The 16,023-nt window shown below is 39.2% G+C and overlaps 1 protein-coding gene across 1 annotated transcript in view; it reads right to left on the bottom strand.

Annotated features, from left to right (window-relative positions):
* The window catches only part of CENPK (centromere protein K), a 32,533-nt gene that overhangs the window by 14,287 nt on the left and 2,223 nt on the right, over positions 1–16,023 (bottom strand). Inside the window, exons 2-4 of the mRNA XM_056324394.1 lie at positions 7,449–7,553; positions 5,385–5,441; positions 1,563–1,635 (exon numbers count right to left, since the gene is read on the bottom strand). Of these exons, the coding sequence (XP_056180369.1) occupies positions 1,563–1,635; positions 5,385–5,441; positions 7,449–7,553 (235 nt within the window). The remainder of the gene's footprint in view (positions 1–1,562; positions 1,636–5,384; positions 5,442–7,448; positions 7,554–16,023) is intronic.

The following is a 16,023-nucleotide window of genomic DNA, read 5'->3' as shown; positions in this document are numbered from 1 at the left end:
TCTTTGGTCTTTACTCTGTGTGGTACAGGTCTTAGTCTACCAGATACTAAGTTTGCTGAAAAATCAGAAATCAGGAAAAAAGTACTGCATGATTCCCTCCGCTTGTGAATATTAGGAGTTAGGTACAGATAGACTGTTCTCCCAGTGGAAAAAGAATGGTAAACCCCAGGTTCTAAGTCTTCGTAGTATGTTAATATTAGTATTTGGAAACAGTATTTATGTTGCTCCATCTATATGTCATGTAATTTGTCCAAGACTGATTAAAGTTTTATGGAGCAAGCACTGCTTCAGCCCACAGATGGCACCCTGATTTGTCAATTGTTTCCTCCAGAAATGCAAGAGATTTTAGTCCTCACTGAGATGGAAAACTAAAATAACCAAACTGGAAAACATCCTGAACAATCCTGAAAGCCTCCTTTGGAGAGGCTTTATATACTACTCAACCTCACCTTGAAAAAAGAAGTGGTTTTACCCCAGAATTATCAAAAAATATGTAGCAAGCACATTGTGTAGGAAAATCATCAAATCCTCAAAAGCTGTAAGCAGAGGTCACCTGTGCTAACAAAGGACATTTAATGCTGCAGCTCCTGCAGATGTCAGTGGAAGCCAGATGCTTGATGAATGTTGGTGTGCAATTGTTATGTGACTAAAAGTCTCTTAAATAGTAATTTCCACAAAGCCTAACGTAAATCTTTGGAGGCCTTCCATGACAGTCCAGAAGCTGGACAGATGTGTGAATGTTCCTTGGGCATCCTGGGGAGAGTGGGGATGCTCCTGCCTGCCGACTCAGGCTCTTACCTATGTGATGCCAGAGATGGGGTCTCATTTTTACTGCAGTGGACATCCTCTCTAGAAGGTCACAAAGGACAAGAGGAAAAGTTGCACCAGGGAAGGTTTAGACTGGATACCAGGAAAAATTTCTCCACTGAAACATTAGAACAGGCTGCCCAGGGAAGTGGTGGAGTCACCATCCCTGGAGGCATTTAAAAGACGCGCAGATATGGCACTCAGGGACATGATTTAGTGGTGGATTTGGCAGTGCTAGGTTTACAGTTAGACTCTATGATCTTAGAAGTCTTTTCCAAACTAAATGACTGTGTGATTCTATAGGAAAAAAATACCAGTTTCTTGAAAGACAAACTGAAGATAAAATTATTTGCCAAAGTCATTCTGTCCTAAAAAGGAAATACAAATGAAAGATAGAAGAAACAACCACAGAAAGAAGAAGGAGAGTAACGTCATAAGGAACTTTTGTTAGGAGATCTGCTAACAGTAGTTTTTCCATATAATTGACTGATGAATGGTGATAGGAATCATGCATTTATTTGTCCAGAACCATAAGATTACATCATAGTAGAATTCACTTTGAATTCTTAAGCTCACTTAGAAATGAAGTGCAAAGAGAATACAGAAATTAAATGTACATTCTACTGTGGGAAGTATTTAACTTTTTAGTAATTACAGTATGAAAATACAATCAGCAGAGATTCCATATACACACAGTTTAATATGCCTAGATGAAAGTTTATATGAGTATACCTTACATGGAAGCAATTACTTACGTTCAGGACTTCTTTTTTGCCACTGTTTACATTCCACTGTTAAACTTGTCAATAGCATCTTTAACAAGGGAAGCTGCAGGACAAGAATGGAAGCATCTCTTAAGAGTATGTTGAGTTGCATTGGAGTAAAATGAGATAGAAATTTAATTATTAAGTTTATACAGCAGAAAATAAAAGAGCATTTATTGTAATAGACCATTTATTCCTTCTTTAAAAGCCCCCTGCAGAGATCAAGAAACATTTTTATTCTTTTTTTGAAACATGGGAAATCAGGAGGAGTCAGAGTTGGCATTTTTCCCCCCCAAATTCCTCTGTAATATCAATGACCGTAACTGAAGATGAGTCACTAGCAGCAATGAAAATATTTCACACCCCAACTCCTCCTTAGGTGCATTGTTGATACACTTTTAAGGTTAAATGGACTGTGCTTGACATGTGATGACTAAACAAAGGACTGGCTTCCAAAAAAAAAAAGATTTTACTACTGTCAGCAAAACCACATCTGTGGACTTAACTAAATGCTTAAGAACTAGTGCTCTATCTCACTGTAATCACTGAAAATATAAGAGCAATAAGAAAAGGCACCAGTTCAGACATTAAAAATCCAAAACTAAACAACCATAGATTCTAAAAATACTTATTTTAATATCTTACTATGTTCTGGAGAAATAATATATTCATTACTACTACTCTGCTTCCTGAAACTGAGTACTACACCTATAGTTTTTCTTCAAATAGATTGTAAATTACATATAGATATCACATTACAAGTAATCTGATAAGAAATTAAGCATACATTTAAAATGTAAAAGGTTATGCTGATACGTTCAACCATTCCATAAAAAGCACTGCAGATTGCATTTGTTTTTTCATCAGCTAAAAGAGAAAAATATGCTAAAATCATCAGCCAAGTTCTTATAATAAAAATTTGAAAAATTGACAACTTAAACTTAGCTTTTCACTACTCAACTTTGTAAAGTGCATCTTCAAGAGACAACCTTTTAAAATAAAGGAAAACAAACCCAAACTAAAAGAAACAATCGTAAACCAAACATTTATTTTCTAGATCAGGTAGCATCACCTCTTTCATAATGGAGCACTACTCTTGATAGTACCATCAGCTTATTCTTTGTTCCTTTAAACTTGATAAAAAAGGGTGTATGAAACATTCTGGATATTCCAGTAACTGGACAAAAAGTTAACACTACTATTCAGCAACACCAAACTGAGGACCATCTTTTCAGACACATAAAACAAGTATGTACATCAGATGTCTCTCTTATGCCCTATATGCATTCCTAGCAAAATATGCTGCTCAGTAAGCAATCCATTACTTTGATGACCAGAATCAGTCATCAAACTTGAAGGATAAAACCACAAAGAGCACATGTGAGATTACAGTCTCGAGATGATTAAGAAATGAATGTTAGTGACAAGGTCAACAGCAAGGAAGAAAACTATTGCTTCTTTGCCAATTACAATGAAAATAGAAGAGTTCCAGCTGGAAGGGACCTAAAACTATCATCAAGTCCAACTTCCTGACCACTTCAGGGCTGACCAAAAGTTAAAGCATATTATTGAGGGCGTTATTCAAACACCTCATGAATACTTATAGGCTTGGGGCATTGACAACCTCTCTAGGAAACCTGTTTGAGTGTTTAATCACCCTCTCAGTAAAGCAATGCTTCCTCAAGTCCAGTTCAAACCTCCCCAGTGCAGGTTTGAACTACTCCAGCACACCCTATCACTGGATACCAGAAGGAAGAGCTCAGCACCTCCCTCCCCACTTCTCCCCCTCAGGAAGCTGGAGAAGCCATGAGGTCACCCCTTGGCCTCCCTTTCTGCAACCCAGACAAATGCTGAGCTCCCAGCTGCTCCTCACACAATGTGCCTTCCAGCAGCCTTGCCGCTCTCCCCTGGACGCATTCAAAGACCTTCACGTGCTGCTTGAACCAGGGGGCCCAGAACTGCACAGGGTGCTCAAGGGGAGGCCACAGCAGCGCTGAATACAGCAGCACAGTCACCTCTCCTGACCGGCCGGTGCCGCTGTGTTTGGTGCCCCCAGGATGGGGTTTGCCCCCGCCCTGCGGGGCTGCTCTCCAGCCACTCGCCCCCGCTCGTAGCTCATAGCTCGTACTTGTGCCGGGCGTTCCTCCATCCTGGCTGCGGAGTCTGGCATCTGCTCTCGTTAAAAGCCATGCCACGGATGACTGCCCGGTGCTCCAGTCTGCCTGCATCCCTCTGCAAGGCCTCTTGCCTCTCAAGTCAACACCACCTCCCAGTGTGGTACCACCAAACTTGGCAATGGTGCATTCAACTCTTGCAGCCAGATTGTTGATAAAAATACCAAACTGGCCCTAGAATTGAGCCCTGAGGAACTCACCAGTAAGATGTAGCCACATTCATACAATCCTTTGAGCCCTGCCATTCAGCCAGTTCTTTGCCCAGCACACCGTATACCTACTCATCTCAGTTAGACAACTTGTCCAGAAGGATGCTGTGAGGGGCACTCTCAACAGCCTTCCCAAAATAACAGAGAAACTATATCCGCTGCCTTCCCTTCATCCACTAGGTGGGTAACTTTACCATAGAAGGATGTCAAACTAGTTAAACAGGACTTTCCCACCGTGAACTCATGCTGACTGTGCATGCTGATTGCATTGATCTTTAAATGCCTTTTAATAGCACCTAGTATGATCTTCTCCATAATTTTTCCTGGTACTGAGGTTAGACTAACAGGTCTGTAGCTTCCTGGGTCGGAAAGTGCTTATGTTTGGGCTGCAGTAAGATCCCATAAAAATTGCTGACAGAGGGATACAACATAACCCTTTTTCTCTCCTCCCTATTTTCTGTCATGAAGTACAATCTTAATTTAATCTACATTTTTGCAAGTCCATTCAACTCCATGTCTTGCTATGACAGTTATCAAGAAAAGCTCATCTCAGAAGTTTAAGCATTAAATTAAAATGTTATGATGTGCTTCAGTAAAGCTGCAAACAAACAAAACCTTCAGTTTACATCAAATGAAAATTATATAAAATTTATTTCTACATATAGGATTTTATTCAGTCCTAAAAGGAGAGAAAGATTGTATTTTATGCATTCAAATATGCACCTACTTTTATTTATTCTGATTAAATGATATACAGTAATTAAACATCAGAATGTATTCAAGATCTCTGAAGAAATATGAACCTACATATTTCACCTAACCAGCCCAATGTTTAACTACTTATACTTTCCAAATTTGGGGTCTTCATTTAGAACTTTAATTGTAAAGGTTCTTATTTAGAATTTACAAACAACTAAACAGTAAGCTAGCATTGCCTTTTCAGACGTTCCTCAAAAGCTGAGGGATACACAAGCTCATGTTCATGAACTTGGCATTCACTCAGTTCATTTATAATTCAAGCACATCCGTTTCCTAATGATATCCACCAAGGGGGAGCAACTCTAACTTACGAATACAAAGTTCCAAAGTAAAACTAAAGGGATCCACATAGTTTCACAAATTACACATGCACAAATTAGGAAATAGTTCAAATGCGTATCGAAGTTACATACCCCTCCATTTTACTGCCTTTGTTAGTCATTCACCAGCTGTGTGGCAGGACTGCATGTAAGCTTTATGCTATACACAAATGTAACTTTTCAGTATTCACTAGACATGCACTTCAGAATACCTCTTCAAAGTTAGTAAGAGTAAAGCTGTCAGCTTTAGAAAGTAAGTGGAGACAACATAGTTTCCCTTCTTTTAGTAACACACCATATCTTGACAGAAAACTGTTTTGTGGAGAATAAAAAAATAAAATACGGTCTTACCTTGGTATCTGATTTTTTCAGTGTTTCTTTTCTTCGAAGCATTAGCTTCCTCTGACACTTGGTAGAAAACAAACAAAACGCAATGTTTACCTCCCTTTTGTAAAAGAAACATGATTTTTAAAAATTCCAACAAAAGTTGCTTAACATAGGAATAAGAGTTTTGACTTGGCTCCTACCACGTTCCTCAGAGCCTGACCCAGCAAATTACGAAATATTTTGAAATCATACCACAGGAAAAAAAGTAGAGCTTCAATTAACTGAAAAGTAGAAAAGTAGCAGCTAACAAAAGATGTATGATTTGAGGAAAAAGGCAAGCTATGAGGGAAAAGTTGATATGGGATTACCCACTGAACAGATGAATGGGAGAAACTAGGAAGAGTATCAAAGACAAGGCTGAATAGGGAAGCTGCTGAGAAGTTAACGTACTTCCTGCTACCATTCTGGTTCTCCAAACAGAGCAATCACATTATAACACACATTTTTAGTTTTACGTCATTTAGGGCAATGATCTGTACACTTCAGAAATGGTCTGATTCTCAGAAGTGCACTACATCAGCTGCCATGACTGCAATGGGATGTATATCAAGTCTGAAATTCAGGCCACCACAGAAATCCAAGGTTCAAGCCTGAGACATGCTCCTTCTTGTTTTCTAAGTGTCAGCCATTTAACCTCCCTCAAGACAGGGCAGGGTATACCCTATTTAAACTACTAAGCAGTACTTTGGAAACCTTGTTGTTCATGTTTTGGAACCAAAACACAACATAGGATTTCTCCAATAAAAACTGCTAATGCTGACACACAATCATTGGAACATAACATCATAAACCACATAACCTAGGAGCTACTTCGGTGACTATTAGTTGTTTAACCTTCTTGCTGAAACATGGATGCATCCAGGATGCAATAATCAAAGTAACAAAAATCTTACGTTTTTATCAGCTTTTAAAAATAATACACGTTCTTCCTACACTGCTTTGGGAATGCTGGGAATGAGATACAAGATATGAGAGGTCTTCAATTAAATTAAAAATAATAATCGTTCTAACTTCCTTACTAACCCGAACATTTCAAAAAGAGCAACCTCTGAAATGGTGCCAAACAAAACTTCTATTGATAACTTATTACAGTATTTCAGAAACCTAGACACAGGTTTCCCTGACACTTGTTCAGTATTAAGATAAGTTCACACATAACAACAACAAAAAAAAAAATCACACTAGTCTTTTTAAATCTCATTCTGTAAAATTAGTGCACTGTGGTTTGTCTATACTTCATCCTACTTTAAGTCTGGAAGTATTTTTACTTCAGTTTCTGATACTTTTAATGATTTGGATCTACAGCTCAGAACTCAAGCAAATAGTATATAAATACCACATAAAATGGAGTGAAGCAATTAAGACAAAAAATAATTTAGAACATGATTTTTTATCAGACTCAGAAGAACCTTACATGGTGCGTAGCATTCCCTCAGAACTGTTAGAAGTTTCCCTCCTGCAATTTCTTTAAATAAAAGTAACTCCCTCTAAAGTGTTGTTATTATTAGTATACTGGACCATATATCGATAAAGATAAAAATTTATTTTGAGGCTGTAACTGTCAGTTTGTATGAGAATATGCTAACATCATCATCCTTCCCAGCCTCTTTCTCCTCCCATTCTCTCTCCTTTAAATATCTGAAGTACTTCTGAACAGCAGCTGAATCCCACCTTGCATAAGGCTAAAGAGAAAAGGACTGAGTCTCAGCGTGCTCGTACTACCAGAACACAAGAAATTGTTTAGGTTTTCCCTAGTTTCAACATGATTTAGTTAAACAGAATAGGAGTATATAACATCAACATACTATAAACAAACCTGGATACTGCAAAGCATTCTTCACCCTTGCCAACATTTCTAACTTTGGCCTTTCTGCTAAACTTTTCTTTTTTTTCTCCATCTTCTTGTTTTGTCACAGCAGTTTCTTTGGAGGGGGTGAGATAAGCATACAGCGAAGGATGAGGAGATGAACAAAAAAATGATGAGGAAAGTTTACAACAAACTTAGTCTATCCCTTGTGATTTGCATACCTCTTCCAACTGTGTCCAGATACTTTCACATTCATCCACGATTTCTGTCTTCGCATTTACAGGACAACCTGAGTCTTTGTCGATTATTTCTGATAACCATTCAGCCTATTAACAAGCAAATAGTTACCATTTAGATCTATAATAATTATTAACAGGTTACAGAATCATACCTGCTACTTCAGATCAAATATGTAACAGAGCAATCCCTCTGAATCCAAAGTGTTAACTCCCCTGTATTTCTAGATAGCAGTCATCCAGTAATATCAGCTAACTAAATTACTATAGAAAATTCTGAAGATACTAATAATGCTTTTTAAAATTGAATCACAAAGTTCTAAATTTTTGGAACAGCTTTGATTATCTGCAACGGTATTTTTTATTTTTGGTCAACTCTAATAAAGAAAAAATAAGAGAATCTCATATCTACAAAGTCTCACTTTTCTTCCATGTATCCACAAAGTTCTTAAGACAGTTACTTTCACACTGCCTTCCAATAAATGCCCTGATCTATTTATCCTTATGACAATTTGAATTCTGGATCTTTTTGATTGACAAATTAAATGTTCTGGAGATTACTAGAAAAAAACCCCAAAGAACCTGAAAGATATGCAAGCAATGAAGCATAGAGGGCACCAGGACAGCCAAGAGAAAAAAAAATCAACCCAAGTAAAATTGAAAAGTTTGAGAAACTGTTAGGTCAGACAGAAACACATACACGTTCAGAAATTTAATCTTAGTTAAATAAATAAAAAGAGACATGAACAACAACAGCAACTGAGAAGGAAGGTAAAAGTGGAAGGGGTAAAATGGCACCCAAAGGGAAATTTCTATTTTTAAGGTAAAAAAAACAACCAAACAAAACAACCAGGAATTTCTTAGAGACACAAGACGCAAGAAACCTTTAAAAATACTTAAATGGATCACTAAGCCCACCAAATACTTAGAGATCCAAAAGTGACATAAAAAATGATAAAAGTTCTAAAGAAGAAATAAACACTTCTGCCTTCTTAATGATGCACAAATTCCTAACTCAACCTTTTATTCATTTTCAGAAAAAGACAGCACCAGAGAAAATTATGTGGAAAACACAAATGATTTAAAAGAAGTGAAACCGTCAACTACTATCTGCAAATTCAACTATTTTGTAGCAGAGTGGTTAAGAAAATCTCACTGAACACTGGAAGTATGGTAGAGAACTGAAAGGTAACAATACTACTGAGCCTTCCTGGCAAATCTGTTGCATCAGTAATTACAAACAGAACACGAGAAAATCTGGATCTGAGAAGGTCTAATGACCATAGTTTTTGCAAAGGAAAATCATCATTATCTTATGAGACTTGGAATGTCTCCATAACATAAAACTAGTTCACATAATTTTAAGACTTCCGAAATGCTCCTGGTTAAATTCCCCACAGAGGGTTAATAAAGAAACTAAGCAGTCTTAAGATGCAATATACTACTTCTTCCCTCAGACCAAAAACTGTCAAGGAGACAACAAAAAAAAAAAGCCTGAACAGGTAATTTTCATCATGGCAAAAAAGCTCAGCAGCAGAACTAAGAAGGCCTGAATCAGTTTAAAAAAAAAGGGGGGTTGAGGGGAAAGTGGGGTTGGGGGGGGAGAGATATAACCTTTGCAAATTTGGAAGTGGTCTTAGGGCAGAATAAAAAGTCCTATCTCCCGCGTCCTGTCACAATAATATAACCCATCAACATGAAAACATCATATGAAATAAATCTCTAAGTACATAGCAAAAAAATCCCCCCAAAATGTTTATGTGATCATAATGATTTTATTATTGTTGACCTTCAAAATTTCCATGACTGATTCCACGCAAAGTTTCAAAACCTACGTATCACAAGGAGCTGCTACAGGCCTCTGTACCACAAATCAGACTGATTTGTGGTCCCCAACGCTGTGATATCGTAAAGTCAGCCACAGAGAAAAACCATCTATGACTTGATTTGAAGTTTTAGAAGGCAGGCATTCTTTATTACAGCACTGAGAACATGGTATCATTTTCTGGCAACCCAAATGGACACTGCTATTGAGTGTTGGCAGATCTGCGGGATCACAGGAATTCCAGCTGGCACCAAGGGATTCTTGGGGAAGACCTTCAATCCCCAGACCAGAAGCTCCAAAGCAAAGTGCCCCTGGTAAGACGTAAGGCATTTTTTCTGGTCTGGGATACCTGCCCATACGTCAAGGTGAAAGCCCTGCTGGTTTGGGTTATTGAGGGCTCTCCTGGAAACAATCTCTAGTAAATTTCTGCCTGACATACTCAAGTAGATACATATTTTTTTCTGTCTGGTGTAGTGCACTCTGAATATTTGAATATATTTATACACATGTATATTGTTATAAAATTTTAAGTGCGCTAGAAGAAAATGGGCACTGGTCAGTCTAAAGGGTGTATTTTAAAGAAATCTCTGTTGGGATGTATTTTGGTACACTGGGAACAAATAGGGGGTGGTTCTTGGGGAAATGTAACTCAAAGCAACCTAGTTAAATTCTATAATCAGTGGTGGCTGTTGTATAAACTAGATGATGGGGAAAAATGGTCAATGATCAACACTTTGAATTATAATGCAATGTTACAGACCATGCTGTTTTTAAGGCAAGAAAAAAAAATGGGACAAGGTTTTCCATGCTGATACGCTTTTCACTTTAAAGAACCACCCCGAATGGCAAAAAGAGTCCGGTATAAATTTACCTCCCAGTGATCCCTTTGTCTTGGCTTTGGAAAAAAGGTAAGAACAGGCTTTGAAAAGGTGCTGCTCTGCTTGTAGTATAGGAGATGCTTAAAAATATATGAACAAAAGAAAGAAGATGATTTAGAGTTAATCGTTGCTCTCCAGCAGAGACTGGGAGAGAGTTCTGATGATGACAGTGCTGTGAGCAGGGTAAGTGAAAGTGGTCACAGGCTGATGATGTTGGTGGCAGGGAAAGTAGCTGTGAACAGGGAGAGCAATTTAGTGGGGCAGAAGGGATTAGCCTAATAGCAGGTTGGACATGGGCCAAACAAGGGGAAGTTATAAACCAGGGATCCTCAAACTACAGCCCACGGGCTGCATACGGCCCCCCAGGGTCCTCAATCCGGCCCCTGGTATTTACAGACCCCCCCCCGCCCCCCGCGCCGGGGGTTGGGGGGGAAACCAAGCAGCCGCAGATGACTGCCTGCCACTGCATCCGCGCGCCGGCCCCCTGGTTAAACAGTTTGAGGACGCCTGTTATAAAGGCTCTCCTCTGCCAGGCTGTGGGAAATGAAGGACCCATTACAGTAAGGGTTGCATTTTCAATAACAGACTTTAATCACTGGAAAGTAGCCACTGGAAATTACAGGGACCATCCTGAGAAGGTGGCTAGTGCTTTTGAAATAATGGTTAAAACACAGGATCCAGACTGGAAGGATATAGAGGTGGTAATACAGGTTTTGTTTGATAGTACTGAGGAGGAGATGATACATTGAGCAGCTAGACGATATGTGGAAGCTCAAGTTAATTCAGGAACTTTACAAGGAACTGTGGAGCATCACTTTCCCTCTGTTGATCCAAACCGGGACCTAAATATTAATGGACCTAAACAATTTTTGACTCAGTATCAGAAATGGATTTTCTTTGGAATTTGAAATGCTATGCCTAAGGCAATAAAACATGCCTAAATTGTATGAGGATAGGTGAGATAGAAAAAAAGTTCTCCACAGATTTCCTGAAGAGAATGAAGGAGGTAGCCCGCAAATATACAAATATTGACTCTGACTCACAAGAGGGACAAAATGAATTAGCCACTCTATTTGTGGGGCAGTCCTCAGATGCTATTAGAAGAAAATTACAAAAATTACAACAACATAATGCTTGAGATTCAGGAAAGTTTTTTTATGTTGCTTGGATTACATATGGAAATAGAGACGGTCAAAAGGAAAAAGTAAATAGTAGACTGGTGGTGGTATTACGGTGTCCTGTTTTTAGCTGGGATGGAGTTAACTTTCTTCTTAGCAGCTAGTACAGTGCTGTGTTTTGGCTATGATGGCTATATGAGAACAATGCTGATAATGCACTGATGTTTTTAGTATAAACATTACCCAGCAACAACTAAGTCAAGGATTTTTTGGTTTCTTGGGCCTTGCCAGCTGCCAGAGGGCTGGAGGGGCACAAAAGATGGGAGGGGACACAGCCAGGTCAGCTGACCTGAGCCAGCCAAAGAGGTATTCCATACCATAAGGCATCATGCTTGGTACAGAAACTTGGGAGGGTTACCTGGGGGCTGGGGGGTATCGTTGCTCAGGGACTGGCTAGGCATTGATCAGCAGGTGGTGAACAGTTGTACTGTGCATCACTTGTTTTCCTTTCTCCCTTTTCCTTTGGATTTTATCCTTTTCCCCACCTTTCCGTTATAATTGTTATTACCTTTTTATTCTGTTTAAATTATTAAATTGTTATTATCTCAGCCCTCGAGTTTTACATTCCTTTTCGATTCTCCTCCTCACCCCTCCATGTGGCGGGGCATAAGCAAGCATCTGCATGTTGCTTGGTTGCTGGCTGGGGTTAAACCATGACATACAGGAAAATACTAGGATCAGGGGAAGGGGCCAAGGACAAGGCAGACCCCTGAGAGGGGGGGTCTCTGGCCCAGGCCTCAGCTAGGCGATAATCAATGTGCAAATTGATTATCTGCAAAAGAGATGGACTCTGGAAACAAGAGTGTCCAATTAAGAATCAGACCCCCTCCCCCACACCCTTGCTTCCAGTAAGCAAGGAATGAGGGGAACTGGAGGAGTTTTTCCCAGCAGAACCCTTGGTTAAAGTGAAGCTGAGAAACAAAAAAGTTGAGGTTTTGGTAGATACTGGAGCTACTTACTCTGTTCTGAACACTCTAGAGGGGGAGCTGAGCAACAAGAATATAAGCATTGTTGGTGTGAAAGCATGCATGAAACCACCATTTTTTAACCCTTTAACAATGAAGCTGGGAAAACGGAGGGGTACTCATCAGTTTTTATATTTGCTGAATTCTCCAAAACCATTATTAGGGAGAGATCTACTCAAAAAACTGGAAGCACAAATCCAATTTAAAAATGGAGAAACAGAAATTTTAATTCCAGAAACTAAGTATCTCAAGGCAGCAGCTTTGTTATTACAGGGTATATCCCCAGAAAGGATAAAGATACGCTCAGAGGTCAAAGATGCTGTGATTCCTATTGTATGGTCTGGAAAGGTCCCAGAAAAATCCAAAAGGACAAAATCAGTAACGACTGACTTAAAGCCTGGATCATCCCTCGTAGGAATTAAACAGTATCTCCTAAAGCTGGAAGCTAGGAATGGGTTGATACCAATAATTCTGAAATTCTTGAAATGCAAATTGTTGGTGGAGTATGAGTTGAAATACAATTATTTTACCAGCCAAAAAGACCAACGGTAAATACTGATTGGCGCAGGATTAAAAAGCAATAAATCAAATAACTCAAGATATTTATCCTGTAGTAGCAAATCCATACACATTATTAATAACCCTTACAGGGGTGCAGAGATGGTTTACAGTTTTAGATTTAAAGGATGCCTTTTTCTGTATTCCCCTGGACACTGAAAATTAGGAGCTTTTTGTTTTTGAATGGGAAAACACAGAAACAAGAAGGAAATTGCAATACACTTAGACGGTTTTACCACAAGGCTTTAAAAATATCCCAATCATCTTTGGAAATCAGTTGGCAAAGGACTTAGAAATTTGGAGAAAGAAAATGATCAGAGAACAGTACTACAATATGTGGATGATATTCTCATTAAAGCAGAGACTAGGGAACTGTGTCTTTCCATGACTATAAGCCTTCTTAATTTCTTGGGAATTAGTGGATATCAAGTATCAAAAGAAAAGGCTCAGATTATCCAGGAATCAGTTACATATTTGGGGTCTGAAATCCTGAATGGCCAGAGAAAATTGGGATCTGAATGGAAAGGGGCTATCTGCTGCCTCCCAGAGCCTAAAACTCTCAAGGAACTACAAGCATTTCTCAGAATGGTTGGACAGTGTCAGCTCTGGATAGCCAATTATGGATTATTTGTGAAACCTCTGTATGAGCTACTGAAAATTTCCTACAATGGGTATACTGACTGGACAGAAGAGTGCAAAGCTGTTTTCAAGCAGCTGAAGTGAGCTCTGATGGATGCCCCCCATGCTGGGATTACCTGATTTAACAGACTTTTTACCCATGAGAGAAAAAGTATTGCCTTAGGAGTTCTGGCACAATTTTTAGGGCCTCAGCAGTGAGCTGTAGCTTACTTCTCCAGATGGATAATGTGAGCTCAGGATGGCCTGGATGCCTTATAGCAGTAGCAGCAACTGTGCTACTGATTTAGGAGGCCTGTAAATTCACCATGGAGCAGAAGATTACTGTACATGCACCACACATGGTAATTCACAGTATTAGAACAAAAAGGAGGACATTGCTCGGCCCCTAGCAGAATGTTAAAGTATCAAGTGATATTAATAGGAAAAGATGATGTATGTCTTAAAATTACTTCAGTTATTAACCCTTCTGTGTTTGTTTTGGCTGACCAGGTAGGAGCCCCAGAACACTAACGCAGACTATTGAGGAAGTCTGCTCCAGGTGACTAGATCTCAAGGATACTCTGTCAGAAGAACGAAGATTGGGAACTGTGTAATGATGGCAGCAGCTACATTTGAGAGGGAAAACAGTTATCTGGATATGCTGTAACTACCATCGACAAGGTAATAAAATCACAAGCTTTACCTCCAAAGGTTTCTACTCAGGAAGCCGAACTGATTGCCTTTATGAGGGCACTGGACCTGAGCCAAGTGGAAGTGAGCCAACATATGGACAGATTCAAAGTATGCCTTTGGAGTGGTTCAGGCACATGGAGCCATTTGAAAAGAGAAGACTATTATCTGCTCAAGGAACTGTGATCAAACATGTGCCTCAGATCCAGGAATTATTAAAGAGCATTCAAAAACCAGCAGCAGTCACAATTATGCATTGCAAAGCACATCAAGCATGTAAAACCACTCTGGAATCTGGAAATCAGTTAGCAGACATGGCTACAAAGAAGGCTGAAGAAAAAGGTATCCTAACTCTATTACCTGAAAAGGAAATAGTCCTGCCAGAAGCACCACCAAAGTATGATAAAGAGGATAATAAGTTAATAACTAAGTTGCAGGCCAAAGAATGGGTAGAGGGATGGGCAGTTACACCCACAGGACAAGTAATTGTTCCACCTGTAGTAATGAGAGAGATAGCCCAGAAGGAGCATAATAAAGTGCATTGGGGAACGGAAAATTTAGTGAACACCTGCAGAAGACAATTATAAGTAGGGCCATGACAGAGATTATCAGATCTATTACAGGGAGGGGTGAAATATGTCTTAAAAACATCCAAATACTACTACTAAGTTGATCATTTAAGTGACTAAAGTAGGAAATTCTCCTGGAAATTATTGGCAAAAAGATTTCACTGAGTTACCCAGAAAAGAAGGATATTGACATATTTTGGTTTGGGTCGATACCTTCACTGGATGGCCTGAAGATTTCCCTTGTTGAACCAACAAGGCAAGGGAGGTAGCCAAAATCCTGTTAAAAGAAATTATTCTCTGGTTTGGTGTACCTTTAGGAATTTCATCAGATAATGGGTCCCATTTTATCACCAGAATCGTAAAACAGTTGAGTAAAATTTTGTTCATATCCTGGGATTACCACACTCCATAAAGGCCACACTCCATAAAGGCCACAATCCAGTGGTAAAGTGGAGTGAATGAGCTACACTCTTAAACAACAGCTAGGAAAAATTTGTTGGGAAGCATCTATGAGCTGGCTTCAGACATTACTTCTGGCATTATTAAGAACGAGAACCTAGCCTCAAGGGAAGGGTAATTTGAGCCCATAGGAACTGTTGTATGGATGGCCCTATCAGGCTTCACATATAACTTGTGAAACACATATAACGGGGTAATTAAATTTGAAAACACATGTAGTATCTTTAGGGAGTGTTTTGCAGGAACTTCAGAAGTATGTGACAATGAGTAGACCCTTGGAATGCAATACACCAACTCATCCTTTCCAGCCTGGTCACTGGGTGTATATCAAGTTCTGGAATGCAGGACCTCTGATGGAAAAGTGGAAAGGACCATATCACATCCTTTTAACAACCTATACAGCAGTCAAAGTTTGGGGCAAAGGACCCTGGATACATTATTCAAGAAATAAATGAGCCCCTTCATCATAGACAGCTGAGCAGCTGGTCCCTCTCAAACCTAAAATAAACAGGATTAATGAATAAGGTTAAATGGGACAACAGAAAATTATATATAAGCTGTTAAATCAATAGGCATAGGCATTTGTAGCATGGTACAGTGATTTTCATTTAAGTAGTTACAAAGAAGTTTTTGTTCATCCTTTTATTGACCAGAACAAGCCTCAGTGAAATACAGGAAAATTTGATTATAAAACTGGTGCAAGGTTTCAGAACAATGAGAAATCTAACTAGCATCACAGCTAACTCTACCAGTAACCCTAGATTTACTGACCTTATACCCCACATGGAGACAGAAACCAATCAAATCTAAATATCGGGGG

Source organism: Falco biarmicus, chromosome Z, assembly GCF_023638135.1.
Source record: "Falco biarmicus isolate bFalBia1 chromosome Z, bFalBia1.pri, whole genome shotgun sequence".
In the NCBI taxonomy this organism is placed as follows: Eukaryota; Metazoa; Chordata; class Aves; order Falconiformes; family Falconidae; genus Falco; species Falco biarmicus.
Note: the sequence above shows the minus strand (reverse complement) of the source record. Positions and strands in the feature narration are given on the sequence as shown.